The sequence below is a fragment of the Colius striatus genome, chromosome 9, assembly GCF_028858725.1.
Source record: "Colius striatus isolate bColStr4 chromosome 9, bColStr4.1.hap1, whole genome shotgun sequence".
Lineage (NCBI taxonomy): Eukaryota > Metazoa > Chordata > Aves > Coliiformes > Coliidae > Colius > Colius striatus.
The window spans coordinates 24789836-24808708 of NC_084767.1; the positions used below are offsets into that span (position 1 = coordinate 24789836).

General features: G+C 47.4%; 1 protein-coding gene across 2 annotated transcripts in view; it reads right to left on the bottom strand.

The window, feature by feature from the left end:
• Window positions 1-7003: 7003 nt before the first annotated feature.
• The window catches only part of VWC2L (von Willebrand factor C domain containing 2 like), a 58662-nt gene continuing 46792 nt past the window's right edge, over window positions 7004-18873 (bottom strand). Inside the window, exon 4 of one of the 2 annotated variants that reach the window (XM_062002219.1) lies at window positions 7004-8931. In XM_062002219.1, the coding sequence (XP_061858203.1) occupies window positions 8783-8931 (149 nt within the window). In that variant the 3' untranslated portion in view covers window positions 7004-8782. The remainder of the gene's footprint in view (window positions 8932-18873) is intronic. The other variant, XM_062002224.1, reaches the window with a different exon arrangement.

Consider the following 18873-nt stretch of genomic DNA (forward strand, 5'->3'; position numbering starts at 1 on the left):
CTTTCCTACCCTGCCCCAACTCCCCTTGGAAGCACAGGCATCTATCCACGAGCGGGAGGAAGACCATCTATTAAGGACATTCCAAGACAGCTCTCTTTCAGAACATTGTGGATGACTGTTTTCCTGGGAAGATGTTTGCTGCTCCCTCGAAAATTAAATTAATAAGTAGAGAAAAAGTAAACAAAGGTTTTACCCTTTGGGGGGGAAAAAAAAGGAGAAATGGCAAATTCAGCTAAATTATAGAAATACAGCTAAATTATAAAAACACATCCAGCCCTAGGAAATCCAGAAAACTGAGCAAGGCAGATGGTGCATCCAGCAAGCCAAACAACTAATGAAAAGACCAAAGATCACAGGTCCCTACCTATTAAGCTGAAATGCTTTCCTACTCTGCCCTTGTGAGACCGCATCTGGAATATTGTGTCTGGCTCTGGGCCCCTCAGTTCAAGAAGGACAGGGAGCTGCTGGAGAGAGCTCAGTGCAGAGCCACCAAGATGATGAAGGGAGTGGAGCATCTCCCTTCTGATGAAAGGCTGAGGGAGCTGGGGCTCTTTAGCTTGGAGAAGAGGAGACTGAGGAGTGACTCCATTAATGTTTATAAATATGTAAAGGGTGAGTGTCAGGAGGATGGAGCCAGGCTCTTCTCAGTGATCTCTAATGACAGGACAAGGGGCAATGGGTACAAGCTGGAACAGAAGAGATTCCAAAGAAACATAAGGAAAAACTTCTTCACTGTGAGGGTGAGGGAGCACTGGCACAGGCTGCCCAGATGGGTTGTTGAGTCTCCTTCTCTGGAGGCATTCAAAATCCCTCTGGACAAGTTTCTGCATGACCTACTCTAGGTGACCCTTCTCTGGCAGAGGGTTGGACTAGATGATCTTTCGAGGTCCCTTCCAGCCCTTGAGATTCTGTGATTCTTTGAGGTACTTGTTGGCAGTGTTGAGGATGACAATGTCACTTAAGGTGACACTTTTCAGCAGCCCTGCTGAGCAACTCACCCTGGCTTTGTTGCAACCTCTTCTCAAGTCCTTCAAGGTTGGACCTAGGGCTCCCAAAGCTAGAGCCCACCAGCCCCAGCCACCCCAGTGCCTTGCACACCAGCTGCACAGCCAGGGTAGGAGTCTTTGGAGCTCACCCCCAGGCACAGTCTGCAGCATCCACTCTTATCATTGTGCATCATAAAGGCTGGAGAGCTCAATTTTTCACCTGCTTCTTCGAAGTTTTGCCTTCAAGATTCATGTTTTTTTTTTCCCAAACCTTCCTAAGCTGTGATTTGACTGTATCTCCAAACACAGAGACAAGCCACCACTGAAATACCTGAAGTGATCATTTGTGTGGATAACAGGATAATCTCTAATGGGTAACCAGGTGGGAGAGTGGCCTGATGGTTTCTGTTCAAGCTTTCATGGGTTGTGACTATAAAGAGAAGAGAGGCCTGAAACATTGTGTGTGTTTTAATGACCAAAAATACCTTGACTGTGTCCTTTCCACTGCCAGATGCCTTACAATCTAAATGAGCATCTGTAATAGTGGCATTAATTATTACTGAAATCTTGCTCTGTCTCACTGAAACAAGTCTAATAGCTCAGGCTCATTCTTTGTCTCTCCTCTCCTCTCCTCTCCTCTCCTCTCCTCTCCTCTCCTCTCCTCTCCTCTCCTCTCCTCTCCTCTCCTCTCCTCTCCTCTCCTCTCCTCTCCTCTCCTGCTCCCCAGTCATGGCCTGTTGGCACATATGTCCATGGGTGTAGGGAAGGGAATTGCCAAAATGAGCGATTGAGTGACAAGGGCAGTTACCAGGGCTAAGATGAGAAGCTGTAGGGGTTTCTGTGCATCTCATGTGCGTTTTTTACTTTGTGGAGCTGCTGGAAAAAAAAAAAGCCCAACCATCTACTCTGTGCTCCTCTGTTGTTTCTCTGGATGCCAATCTGTGGCCGTGGTACTGAAGGGTTTCCAGGGACAACCTCTGTCTAGGTAGCTTGGAGGGTGGACCAAACTCATGAGTGTCCTACAAAATCCTGTGCATGTGAAGCCCCTTAAAAACAACTTGGAAGATCTCCATTGTCTTAGTATAAAAAATCAGTCATCTTCCCAGAGCTCCTATGTTGACAGGGAAGCACATGCCACCAGGTCACGTTGGATATTGTCCCATGTTGGACATATTTGTATGCAAAGCTCTCACTGCAGCCTGTGGCATTGAGGTGTCTGCTGGCTCTCCTGAGATCACACAGGAAGAGCACTGAGTGGGGGCACGAAAAGGCATCTTCTGAGATCAGAGCTTTTTTGGATACTGAAGCTTATCAGGGATTGAAAGATATTTTCCCTAAAAAAAGTCACAATGAAAATGTAGGAAGTTTACCTGCAAATAAATACATATTATGTATGGTATCTTAAATTGATACAGACATTTACTTCCTTTCCATGATCTCTGCTCTCTGTGTTTTAAAAGCTTAGCTTCCACACTACAAAGGAAGTGAATTTTTGATCATTTTCTGTATTGGCTTACTGTTGCAAACCCATGTAATTTTGTTATATATAAAGCATTAATTTGCTATATATTCACAGAATCGCAGAATCACAGAATAGCAAGTGTTGGAAGGGACCTTTAGAGATCATCCAGTCCAGTCCCCTGCTAAAGCAGGTCCACCCACATCAGGTCACAGAGGAATATGTCCAGACAGGTTTGGAAACCTCCAGAGGAGACTCCACACCCTCCCTGAGCAGCCTGTGCCAGGGCTCTCTCACCCTCATAGCAAAGAAGTTTCTCCTCATGTTCAAGTGGAACTTCCTGTGTTCCAGCCTGTGCCCATTACCCCTTGTCCTGTCATAAGGCACTACAGAAAAAAGACTGGTCACATCCTCTCAACACCCACACTTTTAGTATTTATAAACATTAATAAGATCCCTCCTCAGTCTTCTCTTCTTCAGGGTACACGACCTGAGGTCTTGCAGCCTTTCCTCATAAGACATGTTTCAGTCCCCTCAGCATCTTAGCCCTCCACTGGCCTCTCCCCAGCAGTTCCTGTTTCAAACTGGAGAGCCCAGAACTGGAAACAGTACTTCAGATGTGGTGTTACCAGGACAGAGTTAGAGGGGAAGGAGAATCTCCCTCGACCGGCTGGCCACACTCATCTAAATACATTCTTGCCCATGCTGTGCTGGAAGCTTAGGATTTGCATTTTGCCTTTATGTTTAGCAGAGCTGTGGTTGAGACAGGATGATCAAGGCAGATAGGTCTTGACTCATGGCCACTGAAGCCATCACAGAAATGCTGCTGAGTAAGGAGAGCTGGTGCTGTGTGGAGCCAGCTGGCTGGAGTGGTAGGATTGAGAGTACCCAAAGTCTGCATTTTTCCCAGCCTTAGCCTGGTTTTCAGCATGCCTTGCCTGGGGAAGAACGTCATCACCCTGCTGATGCTTCACAGGTGATCTTGAGCTGACCCAGCTCTCAACTAAGATGTGTATGAAATAATCTTGTAATTATAAAATAATCTCAGATGATGACATATTAATGAGGATGGGGAAATGTGGTGCTCTTAGAGTCAGCTTTCCCACTGTTTGTTCACTACAAGGACATTTTGGTGCTGGAGTATACCCAGAGATGAGCAATGGAGCTGGTGAAGGGTCTAGAGAACAAGTATGATGAGAAGCAGCTCAGGAAGATGGGCCTAGAGACTGAGAGGAGACAGCCTCATGCTCTACAGCTACCTGAAAGGGAGTTGTAGTGAGGTGGGAGTTGGTCTCTTCTCCCAAAAAAAGAGTGATAGGACAAGAGGAAATGGGCTCAAGTTGTTCCAGGAGAGGTTTAGACTGGACATTAAAACAACTTTTTCACTGGAAGAGTTGTTAGACACTGTCACAAACAACTCAGGGAGGTGGTGTAGTCCCAGTCCTTGGAGATATTTAAAAGCCGTATAGCTGAGGTGCTGAGAGACATGTTTTAGTGGTGGGCTTGGCAGTATGAGGTTAGTGATTGGCTTTGATGATCCTAAAAGTCTTTTCCAATCCAAACCTTCCAACAATTCTGTGGTAAGGGAGGCTGTTCACAGCTGCTGCACTGTGGGAGGATAAGAAATAGAAACACATCAAGCAAGTGGACTTGGATGTGAAACATCCCAGGGGGAAGGATTGTCGTTCTGGCTCTGTGTGTATTTCTTCTGCAAAATTCACTGTTACTCATGCTGAAGGAGTTGCCTCCAAGATATCTGCTCTCTGACCTGCTCTTTTGCTCCAATTCAAGACCTTTTGGTTCCCTTTTCTATCTCTTAGGCTATATCAGTTCTATCTCCCCTCACATTGTCCTCTTTATACCTCATCTTTCAACCCATCACCTCCACTTTCCCCTACTTTCTGCCCTACCAAGCCCTCTGCTCTTCCTCAGTATCTTTCTTCACCTTTGTCCACCTTCTCCTTTACTCCGTCTCCCACGGAGATGGAGTAAAGCTCTTGTGTTTGTAAGTGTCAGTGTAGGGGAATGGGAAGGACAGTACCTGCAGAGGAGGTTGTGCTCCCTCATCTAATAACACATGTATTAGGCACCTTCCCCTTGAGATGGCAGCCTCTGGAAGCCCAAGATGAACCTTTCAATAAGATTAAAGAGATGGTATTAATTGCTATCGATCATAGGTCAACAAATTAAATCGCATCTGCAACTGCATCTTGGAAAGGTCTAAATGAGAAGAGTAGTTAATGGGTCTGGCTGGCCCAGAGCTGTGATTCATTAAAGGGAGAAATGAACTAAAACATAAAAAAAACCCCAAACCAAAAGGCAGGAAGGAAGGAGATTGAGACAAGGCTGAAACTCTTTGGCTCAGAAAAAACAAACCAAGCGTACCTGGAGAGTGCTCTGTGACATTTCAAGTCTGGATCCATCCTGTCTGGCCTGAGATGAAATGCTATGAAGCAGAGCTGGTGGCAATGAAAAGCTGGCCACCAATGACTGGTGAACCTTCCACATCAACCCCCAGAGAAGCTGCACAGTGTCCATCGCTCCTCCCTGTGACCTCAGGCCTCACCCCACCACTGCCCAGGGGCCCAGGAAGAGAGAGCTACGGGACCCTTAAGATTCTGTGATTCTGTGACCCCGGCCCAACGCCGCTGTATTTCGGGCAATCAGATCCTCCCTTCTGTCTGAGCCAGCACCTCAGGGACACCTCACAGCAACATCTGTGCTGAGATCTGCAGGGCTTCCCCATCACATCAACCAAAAGCATGCTCCAGCTCATGGTGCATGGACCTTGGGATGTCCCTCTGTCATCAGCTTTTCTTTTTTTCCCCATTTGTTTTTTAGACTCAGTGCACTGAAAGGGTGAGGGGACAAAAATGAGCATCTCCATGTTGCTTAGCAATCAGCCAACTCCACAGCATCCCAGTGGGAACTGGGAGTAAAGTACTCCTGGGTGAGAACAAGGGTGCTAGTACAACTCCTTGGGAAATAATGAAGTAGCACAGCATGGAATGGAGATGATGCTTAATTAATAATGAAGAAAATAATAATATGTGGCACGTATAGTGCTGTACTTGTTCCAAGCACTGTACAAACATTAACTACAGTAATTAAGCTGTAATTAATTAGAGTAACTACTAATCAGTGTAAATAATGATGCATCTGGAGGTATTAAATGGAGTTTGTGAGCTGAAAACAAATTTCCATGTTCAGGAAATGGCATCAAATCTAAAATGGCACCAGTAAGCAGCAACAACAGCTGAAGGTTAAAGGGAGAGCCTTGGAGTCGTGCTGCTCCTTGACGGCTCCCCCCACAGTGCAGCAGCTGTGAACAGCCTCCCTTGCCATAGATTCATTCAAAGGTTTTGGTTGGAAAAGACTCTTAGGATCATCAAGGCCAACCACTAACCTCACACTGCCAAGCTCACCACTAAAACATGTCTCTCAGTATCTCAGCTACATGACTTTTAAATGTCTCCAAAGACGGGGACTACATCACCTCCCTGCGCAGTCTGCACCAGTATCTAACAACCTTTTCGGTGAAAAAGTTGTCTTATTGTCCAGTCTAAATCTCCCCTGAAACAACTTGAGCCCATTTCCTCTTGTCCTGTCACTCATTTTTCGAGAGAAGAGACGAACCCCCACTTTACTACAACTCCCTTTCAGGTAGTTGTACAGAAGGATCGTATCTCCCCTCAGCCTCCTCTTCTCCAGACTAAACATCCCCAGCTTCTTCAGCAGCTTCTCATCAGACTTCTGCTCCTCATCAGACTTCTGCTCCAGGCCCTTCACCAGCTTTGTTGCCCATCTCTAGACATGTTTCAGCACCTCAATGGCCTTCTTGTACTGAGGGGCCCAGAACTGGGCCCAGTATTCAAGTTGCAGCCTCACCAGCACTGGGTACCCGGACATCATCACTCCTGATAGTCCTGCTAGCCACACTATTCATAATACAGGCCAGGATGCCATTGGCCTTCTTGGCCACCTCGGCACACTGCTGGCTCACGTTCAGCTGGCTGACAATTAACACTCCTAGGTCTTTTTCTGCTGGACAGCTTTCCAGCCACTCTGCCCCACTGTAGCACTGCCTGGGGTTGTTGTGGCCCAAGTGCAGGACCTGGCACTTGGCCTTGTTGAACCTCATACAACTGGCCTTGGCCCATTGATCCAGCCTTCTGACAAAGCAGAACTGATTCACTGCTGGGTGACCCATCCCATCCCATCCCATCCCATCCCATCCCATCCCATCCCATCCCATCCTGGGTACTCTCTCAGTTGTTCCCAGGCTTTGTGCCCACTCCTCCCACTCATCAGCACTGCAGAGAGTCAGGGGCTGGAGCAAGGGATGGGATGTGGAATGGGCAGCTCAAGGAGATGAGGATCAACAGAGTAAAATACGCCACCAATATCTATTTTGTTTTGGTTTTTTTTTGCTGGTTCACACATTTTATATTTAACAAAATAATTTTTTAATAATATAGTCTTTTACACATCAAATTTTGTTTCTAGACTCTCCCATCACCCCCCCCCCCCCCATTTTTTTACAGATTTTTATTTTCCTCACTAGTTTCAGGCACACTATTGTTTGTAAATTTTGAAACCGGTTAGTCACTGACAGGCAACGGCTTGCAAAGAAACGTGGCGATGACTTCTGTAACGGCGCCAGTTCCACTCACAGGAAGTCAATGCTCAGCCCAAGTATGGCACTCACCCTGCTGCTACTCCTTGTCCTACTCCCTGCTCTCCAGTGAAATGCAAAAATGGGGAAGAAATAAAAATATAAAGGAAATGGTATGCATAAACCATGACAGACCATGCTGATCTGCTTTGATGATTTGCTGCCATTTCTGTTAAGAGCAGGTGCTGGACTGAAGTCTGACCAAAATCAGCATCATCCCCCTAATGACCAAAAAGCAGCAAACTAAGTGTGGGCAGCAAATGGGCAAGGCTCCTGTGCTCACTTGGGCAGGGAAGGTAAACAACAGTGGTGGATTTTCGCTTACAGTATCACTTGGAAGCTGCAGCCTGAGAAAGCACGAGGTGCCAGGGCCAAAAAGCCTGAAGGAGACTCTTGACTGCTGGCAGGGACCTCCCCTCCCAGCAGGTAGGGATGGAGCTGCTTTCTGGAGAGACCCTTTACCAGGAGCCAATGCCCACTGAGGCAGCCAGCCCATCCCTGGCCCCTGGGCACCCAGGGTGACTTTATTCCCAGCAGTACGGATGCTCCTAGGACTAGGGGAGAGCCAGGGCAGCTCCAGCAAGGCATCTTACCCACCAGCTGACCTGGTTTATTGCTGGCATGGCCATGGGATGTTTCTGGATCCCTCCCTAAGGGTGTTGGGCAGAGTGGGAGGACTGGACATCTGAATTTTCACTTGTGGTTGCCGAGTCCCACTGTTGTTGAGGTCAATGACACAGTGCCCTCGGCTCTAGCAAGCAGCCTCAGTGCTGGCAAAACAGGGCTGGGCCAAGGCCTGCAGCACCACAGCACTGGTGGGACCCCTTCCCTCTGCTCCACCACCAGCCAGGCTTCCCATGGGGACAGCCCTGGGAAGCCGTAATTTTCTGGGCCTTCCCAAGGCTTTGGGATCATGGCCTGTGCAGCTGGTGGTGCCTTCACACTCCATCAAGGTCACAGCGACTCTGTAAGTGTCTTTGACTTTATTGTCCCCACGCAGTGGAGAAAGTGTAACAGATACAGCTTGTGTCTGGGGTGTCCAGGCTATACCCCTGCATCTGCCTCTGTCCTTCTGCAGGTTACATTCCAGTTGGGTGGGTTTTGTTCTGCTTTGTTTGGTTTCTTTAAACTCTTTCCTCCCCCTTTAATTTCTACCTTCCTCCTGTCCTTAGTGGCCCCTCCTTAGAGACACAATAAAAATGATCCATCACTTCACTCATAGCTGTATTGCCCTGATGATCCCAGCTTAGGAAGAGGCTTTAAAAAAAAAATCACAACTGCAAAACCCCTTTAAATAAATAAATGTGAAAAACCCCACAATCCACATTGTAGAAAGTGAGAGCAGTGAATTGACTGGAATCTCGGAGGCGTCACCAGTCTCGGAGGTCATGTGGGCTGTGTTGTTATCCTGATCAAGCACTGATAACTACAAAAGCAGAGTAGATACCTAATACTGGATACATTGTGTGTGAGGCGAGAGCTGCGCAGGACAGCAAGGGAGAGGGAGACCCTTCCCCATGAGTTAAAATCTCTGCTTGTGTGAAACCCTCACAGATTTTGCTGGTGACGCTGTTGCAGCTGGCGGGAAGTCAGACACGTGTGCAGTGTCAAAGCCGTTCCTTCGTCATCATCAGGCTGCTTGGTCAGTGGGAGGCTGTGCCACTACAGAGCCTGCTTGCCCTGGCACTCACGCTTGGAGCACTGCGCCGGCTTCCACCAGTCCCCATTGTGGCAGTGGCAGATGTTGCAGTCATCCACCTTCACTTCGATGCCGGCCGGAATTATCGTGGTTCCTGCAAAGCAGTTTGGACCTGCAAAAACACATGGGAGTAACAGGAATAAATACTCTTTTTTTTGGTTGTTTTTCCACTGGGTGTAGCAGCTCTAAGTGCCAGGAAGCGGGCAGAGGCTGCCCCAGCCCCTCGCTGGGCTCCCACCACCACACTGCTGCTGCCGAGAGCAGAAGCAATGCTCCCAGCCTGCTCAGTGCTGAGCCTCCATCCCATGCCCATCACTTGGCTCATGGTTTTAGGCTGTTGTCAGGCAGCAAAGGGAAAAAAAGGCCTTGAAACTTTCCTCCTCCTGTTTCTCTACATGATCCCTAGTACAAATGGCATTGGATGCCCCATCACTGTGCTATTTTCTACTCAGTTGACCACTAATTTAGTATTTCTCCTAAAATTTGACTGCAAGATGGACAAGTCCATGAGGACAAGGATCAGGCCACAGCCTAGCCTTTGCTGCTTCAGCCTGGTGAGCCTGTGAAGCTGCAGGGACCAGAGCCAATTCATCCCCCAGGACTGTGGCAGCCATACCCAAATGCCCAGCAAACCCAGGGACCCCCACTCTCAGGGTGTTAGACACAGATGATTTATAATATCAAATTAACAAAAATAATTCCACCCCCAAAAAAAAGACTCCTTCCCATAAGAGCCCCACAAATGCCCATTACCCAGCTGGCCCTCTTTTCCTCCCCTCTCACTCTTGCATCAGATAGTGCCAGGAAGCAATGTCTGAGCCAACACCACGTGGAAAAAAAATCAAGGCAGTCCCACTTGTGGCATCAGGACAGCATGAAGACATTAATGAAGTATCTTGTAGCTTGACTGCTGCTCTGAAATGTCACCCCTCAGCTGGCCACTGGTCCTAATCTATGCCTCTAGTGCACAAGGTGTGTTTAAAAGATGAGACTGTGTACAGACATGAAATTACAGGCAAGTTGTTAGTGCTTTAAAGAAGGCTTCAGGCTGTTTCAAAGGGGAAACAGGGTCCCTACATGGCTGGAAACAGGCTGAGCTGGGGTCTCATGTTTTATAGTCTAAGAGAACTATTAATGTAATCTCACAGATTTATTAGCACCCTGACTTGATTAAGATGTTCCTCACGACCCCATGCTTAAGCTCAACAGGCCACATGTTTGACAGGGCTGGAATTAGAGCCAGGTAATTCAGGTTGCTGCTGAGCCAAACTGTGCCTGAACATTAAGCAACTTCCCATCCTTATTACAAGGCCTCTCCAAATGCAGATCGGCTATACAGAAACTTTTAACATCCATTTTAATGAAGCCACAACAAACAGAGGCTTTTGATTGATCCTACACTTGAATTTGAGGTGATGGGGTGTACCACAGGGCTGCCACTTTATTCCACGAGCAGGACTTGGAAAGGCAGAGCTGTGCCTTGCCATGGAATGGGGATGCTGTCTTCTCCACCACCTGGCCAGTCCATGAATCCATCAGGAAGAAGCAGGCTTTGCTCCAAACAAGGAATTTCAACATGGCTTGTTGAGCTTGATTTCAGGCTACACTGGTCTGTTGGCGGTCAAGGAGCAGCATGATGGCCTGGGGAATGTTTAGATTCTGCTCTGAGCTGGGCTTTGGGAAAGTCAACCTCCAAAGGTCCCCTCCAACCTCAGCCATTCCACAGCACAAAGAACTTCAAAGCTAGGAGTTAACCAGCCACGGACACACAGCAATATGGAAAAGCCAAATGAAGCACCATGCAAGCTGCTCGCTCACCCTCTACACACACCCCCACCTTCCTTAGGATGGTGGAGGCCCCAGCAAGATGGGAAGAGAAGAGATATCCAAGGGCCTTGTGGATCAAGACAAGGGCAGGGTGGGCTCACTGACAATTATGGTTCTGGGCAAAACTGACTCCACTACTCAACTTAGGGAAGAAAGTAAGGACAGTTTAATCCATCAACAACTAGAAACAGAACAAACAGAAAGTAAAAAAACAATAGAACAGGATGATGAGAAAAATACAACCAGCACTTTAAGGTCTCCTTCCCCCAGCCTTCCCAGGCTCAGCAACCTGCTCCCAGTATCTCTTTCTCCAGGGGTAGAGATAGAGCAGCACAGGGGACGGGTAACGGGGGTTGTGGTAAGTCTATCACAGATGGTCTCTGCTGCTTCCTTCTTCTCAGAGGAGGAGGACTCCTCATATTCTCCCCCTGCTCCAATGCAGGGTGTCTCCCACAGGATACAGTCTGAACCTCTGTGGCATGAGTCCTTCCCAAGGCTGCAACTCCTCACAAACCCTCCCTATGGGTCTCCTCCACAGTGGCAGAACTCCAGCTACATTTTGCTGGAATGCTGTCTTCACAAAGAGTCATGGCCCCTCTAGGGACAGTCACCATCCCTGGCGTGGGGTCCTCCATGAGCTGCTGGCAGATCTCAGCTCCACTATTACCCTCCAAGGGTTGCAGGGCCACAGCTGCCATCTCATCAGGGGATGTAGGGGAATCTCTGCTCCAGCACACACCTCCTTGTCTCTTCCCTCACTGACCTTGGGATCTGCATGGTTGTTTTGCTCTCATCCAACTCCTTCCACCACTTCCCAGAAAGAACAACCTTCCTCTCCCAGCTTCTTAAAACAGTGGTCACAGAGGCACCCAATTGGTTCAGCCCCAGCAGTGGGTCTGACTCAGACCTGGGCAGAGTTTCAAGCAGCTTCTGACAGGAACCATCTTTACAGCCCCTTCCCCCATTACCAGAAACAGCTTCTCACAAACTCATGACAGGTAGCCATATTTAAACTTGAAGTAAGCACCTGTCCCTCTTTAAGAGGATGTTCTGATTGCCTGCTGCTGTCAGATGGTCAGCCTCCACATAACAGCCTGGTCCTGAAACCTGGCTGTGGCTTCCACTGACAACTGCCCTCCTATGTGATGTTTTGCTGCTGTTCCAGGACATCCATGTCAGACTTTGGTACTTTTAATTTCAGCCAACACTATGACTGCTCTGGACCTTTTCTTTTCCCCAGCACACTCTCAAAATATCTGCCTCTTTATTGCCAGAGGTAAGTTTTCTTTTGCCTGCACAGCAAGCTGGACGAAGCATTTTTGTATCCTCTCTCCTCCTCTTGCTATTCACATCCCATAGAAACATGGATTTTTAATGGAAGACAAAATTTCCACACTCCATTTGTGATAATTCAACTTAAATTTCCACTTCCTGCAATCCAATTTTCCAACACAATCACTCTCAGCCAGCCCCAATTTTTTCCCTTCGTATTGGAGAAGTGGATCTGAAACGGAAAGCAGTGAGCACTGTGCCCACAGCTGAGACCTGAGACAGATGAACTCAGAAACAGATGCTGCCCCACTGGTATTTAGTGGAAAATATGCCCCAGAGAAGTGTCATTTTCTATGCAAAGGCAAGGCTGTGGGGGAGTTTTTCAGTGACCTTGTTTTTTTGTAGAGCTGATCACTAATGCACTGCCTGAGATAACATCCAGTACCTGGAGATGCTACGTGGCTTTGTGCCTGGCCTTGGAGGAGCTGGAGCCCATAAAGCTACTGCTGGACCCCACATCAAGAAACAAAGGCCTTTTTTTTTTTTTTTAATTTCCAGTAGAGTGAACCAGACTCCTTTAATTTCTCCAATATTATTTTTTCCCCCTTAGGCCAACCTCTCAACATTGCAGAAGCTCCCCGTGCTGCTGGGGACTGTCCTGAGCTTTTCCCACTGTGGCTTTCTGCTGCTTAGGGGAGCAGGTTGAGACCACAATATGCCAAATTGATGTAAAAAATAAAAAAGAATGAGACAGAACAGCACAGCAACTTGTTTGGGGTTTTTTAATTATTGTTCAAAGAAAGATGCTGCTCAGAAACATTTGATGACATCAAGAAAGTTACCTATGATAACAGTAGTAGGAACAAGAAGCTACTTTGGGAAAGGACTGTTGCCCTGATCTTTGTAAAAGCATCTTGAAACTACAGCTGCAATGAAAACAGGGCAGTAATCACTTTTCATTGCTCAGAGAGACGGATGGGAGAAGTTTGCTGCTCCCACAGACAACATAATTGTGAGATTTGCTTTGATTAACATAGTTAATACTCAGACCACAGCACTCCAGGCTGTTTGCTGTGAAAATTTGTATGGAGATATATTAGAGACATACAGATGCTGTTTTGATGGGAGAGAGGAAGAAAAATCAGATACGGTTGGTTCGTTGGTTGGTTGGTTGGGAAGAGTGACAACAAATTTTGCAGCTATATGTGTAAGGTATGCCTGAGTGATGATCCACATTGTGCTGCTGAACTGCACTCCTGGTATGGAGGGAATACATCTAATCCCTTCCATAGGCATTAACAGACCCCTGATCTGTCATGTAACAATACCCAAAGATGTGAGATTAGGTCCTCTAGGACTCAGTGGCATGCTGGTGTTTCAAAGCAACCCCAAATCCTCCAGACTGGGATACTGCCATGCTGGAAATAACTCACGACTCATAGAATCACAGAATCTTAAGGGTTGGAAAGGATCAAAAGATCATCTAGTCCAACTTCCCTGCCAGAGCAGGGCCACCTAGAGTAGGTCACACAGGAACTCATCCAGGTGAGTTTTGAATGTCCCCAGAGAAGGAGACTCCTCAACCCATCTGGGCAGCCTGTGCCAGTGCTCCTACACCATGAGGAAATTCTTCCTTGTATTTCTTTGGTACCTCTTATGTTCCAGCTTGTACCCATTGCCCCTTTTCCTATCATTGGACATTATTGAGAAGAGCCTGGCTACATCCTCCTGACACCTGCCATTTACATATTTGTAAACACTAATGAGGTCACCCTTCAGTCTCCTCCAAGCTAAAGAGCCCCAGTTACCTCAGCCTTTCACCATAAGGAAGATGCTTTCACTCCCTTCATAATCTTGCTGGCCCTGCATGGAACTCTCTCCAGCAGCTCCTTGTCCTTGTTAAACTGAAGGACTCAGAACTGGACACAATATTCAAGATGTGGTCTCACAAGGGCAGAGTAGAGGGGAACTTCTCCTGACCTACTGCCCACAGCCCTTCTAATACACCCCAGGATGCCATTGGCCTTCTTGGCCACGAGGACACATTGCTGGCTCATGGGTATCCTGCTGTCCCCCAGGACTCCCAGGTCCCTTTCCCCTACACTGGTCTCTAACAGTTCATTCCCTAACCTGTACTGGTACCTGGGGTTATTCTTTCCTAGATGCAAGACTCTACATTTGCCCTTGTTGAATTTCATTAGATTTCTCCCTGCCCAACTCTCCAGCCTGTCCAGGTCTCATTGAATGGCAGCACAGCTTTCTGGTGTGTCAGCCACTCCCCTCAGTTTATTATCATCAGCAAACTTGCTGACAGTGCCCTCTGTTCCCCCATCAAGGTCACTAATGAATATGGCCCCTGAGGGGCTGGACATATTCATCAGCACTGGCTCCTGAGGGACTCCACTAGATACAGGCCTCCAACTAGATCCTGCTCCATTGATCACCACTCTCTGCCTTCTTCCCTTCAGCCAGTTAACAGTCCACCTCACTACCTGATCATCCAGCCCACACTTTCTCAGTTTTGCTGTGAGGATACTGTGGGAGACGGTGTCAAATGCTTTACTGAAATCAAGATAAACCACATCCACTGCACTACCACCATCTATCCACCTGGTTACATCTTCATAAAAGGCTATCAGGTTGGTCAAACATGACTTCCCCTTGGTAAAACCATGTTGACTGCACTTAATGTCCCTCTTGTCCTTTAAATGCCTGGAGACAGCACCCAGGATAAGTTGTTCCATCACCTTTCCAGGGATGGAGGTGAGGCTGTAGTTACCCGGCTCCTCCTTCTTACCCCTTTTGAAGACTGGAATAGCATTTGCTTTCCTCCAGTCCTCAGGCACCTCTCCTGTTCTCCATGCAATGACATTTGCCAGCTCCCTCATCACCCGTGGGTGCATCCCATTGGGGTCCATGGATTTATGTACATCCAGTTGCCCAACTGATCCTTACCTCAGTCCTCACCAACCAAACAAAACTCCTCCTTTAACCTGACTTCCTCTGGAGTCTGGGGCTCCTAAGGACAGTCTCCAGCAGTATAGACAGAGGTGAAGAAGGTATTCTGCCTTCTGTGTATCCTCTGTCACCAGGGCATCTGCCTCATTCAGCAGTGGGCATGTCCTAAATGCAAGAGAAGCACCCATTGCAATACCCCAGCAAACTCCACCTGCCTGGTTCCCACCACAGCTCCATAAGGATATAGAGGAAAACCTATGAATTCAAGAGGCCCCTGCACAGATGGGAAGTTAAAGCTGGAAATAGAATGAGTGTGGGGTTTGATTGTCTCCAACACCACTCATCATGTTGATGCTTTGGAATCACTCAGTGCTGAACACCAGCCTGGCTCCTGGGGGCTGTGGGGTGAGTTTTATTGAACTCGATGGTTTTGCCTGTGGCTACAGCAGCTCTGAATTTAGCTTCATGTTTGCAAGGAAGCAATAAAAAAAAATCAAATGTTAAGCACTGTGAGCGAGCGTACATCACTTCAGGCCAACTGTGATATTCAGCTTTGCCCTGGATAGCATCTTGCACCATGTGAAGCTCATGGCGTTCATCAAAATTTCTCATAGTACAGCATCCTATTTCAGCAAAGAGTGGCATTTCCATCTTGGTTACATATTTGCTGATGATAATCCTATGTCTCCCACTACTCTTTTAAGAGCCTCCTTACCCCTTTAGGAAATATTAAGGCTGACTCTAAGATAATTTAGTTTATTTGGTCAATAGATAACGTCAAGGATAGAGGTGCTGATGGTTATGCTTCTCTACCTTGCACCTATAGTTTAGATAGCTACTGAATAGCCACTCATTTTTTGGCAGCCATCCCTCAGGCTTCCATGTGAAGTGCCCAATTAAAGTTGCAAAGAATTGTTGTGGTTTTGCCCAGCCGGAGCAAAGGGAAAAATCTGCGACTCCTCCCCTCCCGGGGGGGTGGGGGGGGGGGGTGAAGTAAAAGAGCCCGTGTAAGTTTACTAGGAGAAAGTTGAAGAGGAACAACTATAACAAAGACAAGGGGATATTACAAAGAAAACTAGTGAGTGACACAGTTGCTCACCACCTGGGACCCGACCTAAGCGACCTCTCCGGTCGCGACCCTGGAAGGGAGCTTCTTCTGGCTGGCTCCCTACCTATATACTGGGCATGACTTTAGGATGGTATCGAATACCTGCTGGTCAGCATGGGTCAGCTGTTCAGACTGTACTCTTTCCTAGTTCCTCATGGGAATTAACTCTATCCTAGCTCAAACCAGGACATTCCACTCCTTATTCTATACCATCTACACGTCATGTCTAGGTTCACACATCATAATCACCTACACATCCATAACATAGAGCAACTATAGGAATAATGACATTCAACAGCTATCATTATACAATTTAATCCATGGGTTATTCTCACCCAGAATCAAATTCCCTTGAGGCACACATTGAGTCTCCCCATCCTTGCACATCACCCACCAAGTGCACCGAGGTTCCTGAGCAAAAATAATCCCACAGAGGGGTTTGCCTTTACCCGAGGCAGGACACACCCAGACTGCTTTCCCTAACATATCTTTTACATGTACCACAGGGACTTTGTCCCCTTCTACAATATTCAAGGATTCAGATTGGGCAGGGCCAGCTCGACTGACAGATCCTCTGGAGTTGACTAACCAGGTGGCCTTTTCCAAGTGTGTATCCCAATGCTTAAAAGTTCCACCTCCCATTGTTTTCAGTGTGGTTTTCAATAACCCATTGTGTTGCTCAACTTTTCCAGAGGCTGGTGCATGACAGAGAATATGATAAACCCATTCAATGCCGTGCTCTTTGGCCCAGGTATCTATGAGGTTGTTTCTGAAGTGTGACCCATTTGTCTGATTCAGTTCTTTCTGGGTTGCCATGTCACCAGAGGACTTTCCTTTCAAAGCCCTGAATAGTGTTCTGGGCGGTGGCATGAGCCACAGGATATGTTTCCAACCATCCTGTGGTCACCTCGACCATTGTGAGCACATGGCGTTTGTCTTGACGAGTCTGTGGCAGTGTGATGTAATCAATCTGCCAGGCCTCTCCATATTTATATTTCTGCCATCACCCTTTATACCATGTGGACTTCAACCATTTTGCTTCTTTAATTGTAGCACGTCTCACACTCGCAGATAACCTGTGCAATAGTGTCCACCCCTCGATCATGAGCCCATTTATAGGTAGCATCTCTTCCTTGATGACCATCATGGGCCCATTGAGCTAGAAACAACTTCCGCTTGTGTTGCCAATCCAGGTCTATCTGAGAAATCTTAGCAGCCTTGTCAACTTGCTGGTTATGCAGATGTTCTTCCGTGGCCTGCTTTTTGGGTACGTGAGGATCTACATGGTGCACCTTCACAACTAGTTTCTCCACTCGAGCAGCAATTTTCTGCCAATTTTCTCGAGCAGCCCAGATAGATTTGCCCCGTCGTTGCCAGTTGTTCTGTCTCCATTGCTGTAGCCATCCCCATAGAGCGTTTGCCACCATCCACGAATCAGTGTAGAGGTAGATCCTTGGCCATTTTTCCCGTTCAGCAATGTCTAAAGCCAATTGGATGGCTTTTACCTCTGCAAACTGACTGGATTCAATTCAATTGGCCAATCAACTTATGAATGGGAGTCACAGGGTCTTGGTGCAGTATTGCCGACGGTGCACTGTTGTGGTTGCAATTGGTACCTGTTTCTCCTCAACCTTCAGCAACCTCACAACAGAAGGGTCCTCTGAAAGGCATGCTGGATAATTGTTCAATCTCTTCTACCCCCACTGTAGTCACACCGAAAGCCCACTGGTACCCTTTTGGGTCCTTAAAATATCTTCTCTTAAGATAACCTATGCCTAAAATGCATGGAGCTTTGGAGCCTGTTGCAATGGGATGCTTGTGCCAATTTGTCCCAGTCAGACTCACTTCAGCTTCTAATACAGATAGCTGTTGAGATCCCCCTGTCACTCCAGAAATACAAATGGATTCTGTCCCTTTAAAATTTGATGGCATCAGAGTACATTGTGCACCGGTGTCCACTAAAGCCTTGTATTCTTGTGGATCTGATGTGTCAGGCCAATGAATCCACACAGTCCAATAAACCTGATTATCCCTTTCCTCCACCTGGCTGGAGGCAGGGCCCCCTAATATTGGTCGTCGTAGTCATCATTTACTCTTTCCCAGGAAACACCAGAGGTCCCCTCGAGGGAATTAAAATTGAAATCGACCCTCCTATCTTGTCTAGGGAGTTGCTCACTGGAAACTGGAGCAGCATTCCTCCAAGGAGAGTCACTTCTTTTAACCTTTCCTCTCCGCAACTCCTGTGCCTGTGTTTTGGAGGGGGTGATCGTGGAGTGGGTGGCCTTGGAGTCGATGAGGTAGGTGGCCTATCCCACTTGCTCATATTCTCTCCTTGGTCTTGGTGATGGGACCGTGAAACATCCTGGGGTGTATACTCCTTACGTTCCTGCTCTTGAGCACAGGGACACTTACTCTTAAGAGCTGGAGTACTGGCAGGTGGAGAGCGAGATACAAATTGGTCAATCTTCCGTGACATTTTCTCTACAGCTGAAACAACAGCCTGTAGGGGACAAGACACATTTTCTTCATATAGCCAAAGTTGAGCAGCTAGTTGTTTCACCATTTGCCTCTCATCTTCTTGCCAGGAGACAACTGCCAATGAACTGGCATAGTTTGATGGTACACTTCGTAGGAACTTTCGCCACATAACTCGTGTGCATTGAATTTTATCTGGGTCTGTGGACGCATAGTATTATAAATAATCTCCAGCACAGCTAACTCCTTCAAATACTGAATGCCTTTCTCCATGGTGGTCCACTTGCTTGGGGGGCTTGTAATATCTTCCTTGAAGGGATATCTTTCCTTCACGCCCAACAGAAGTCGTCTCCAGAGGCTGAGCGTTTGTGACGGTCTTCTCATAGCCTTATCAATGGGACAAGGAGCCCAATT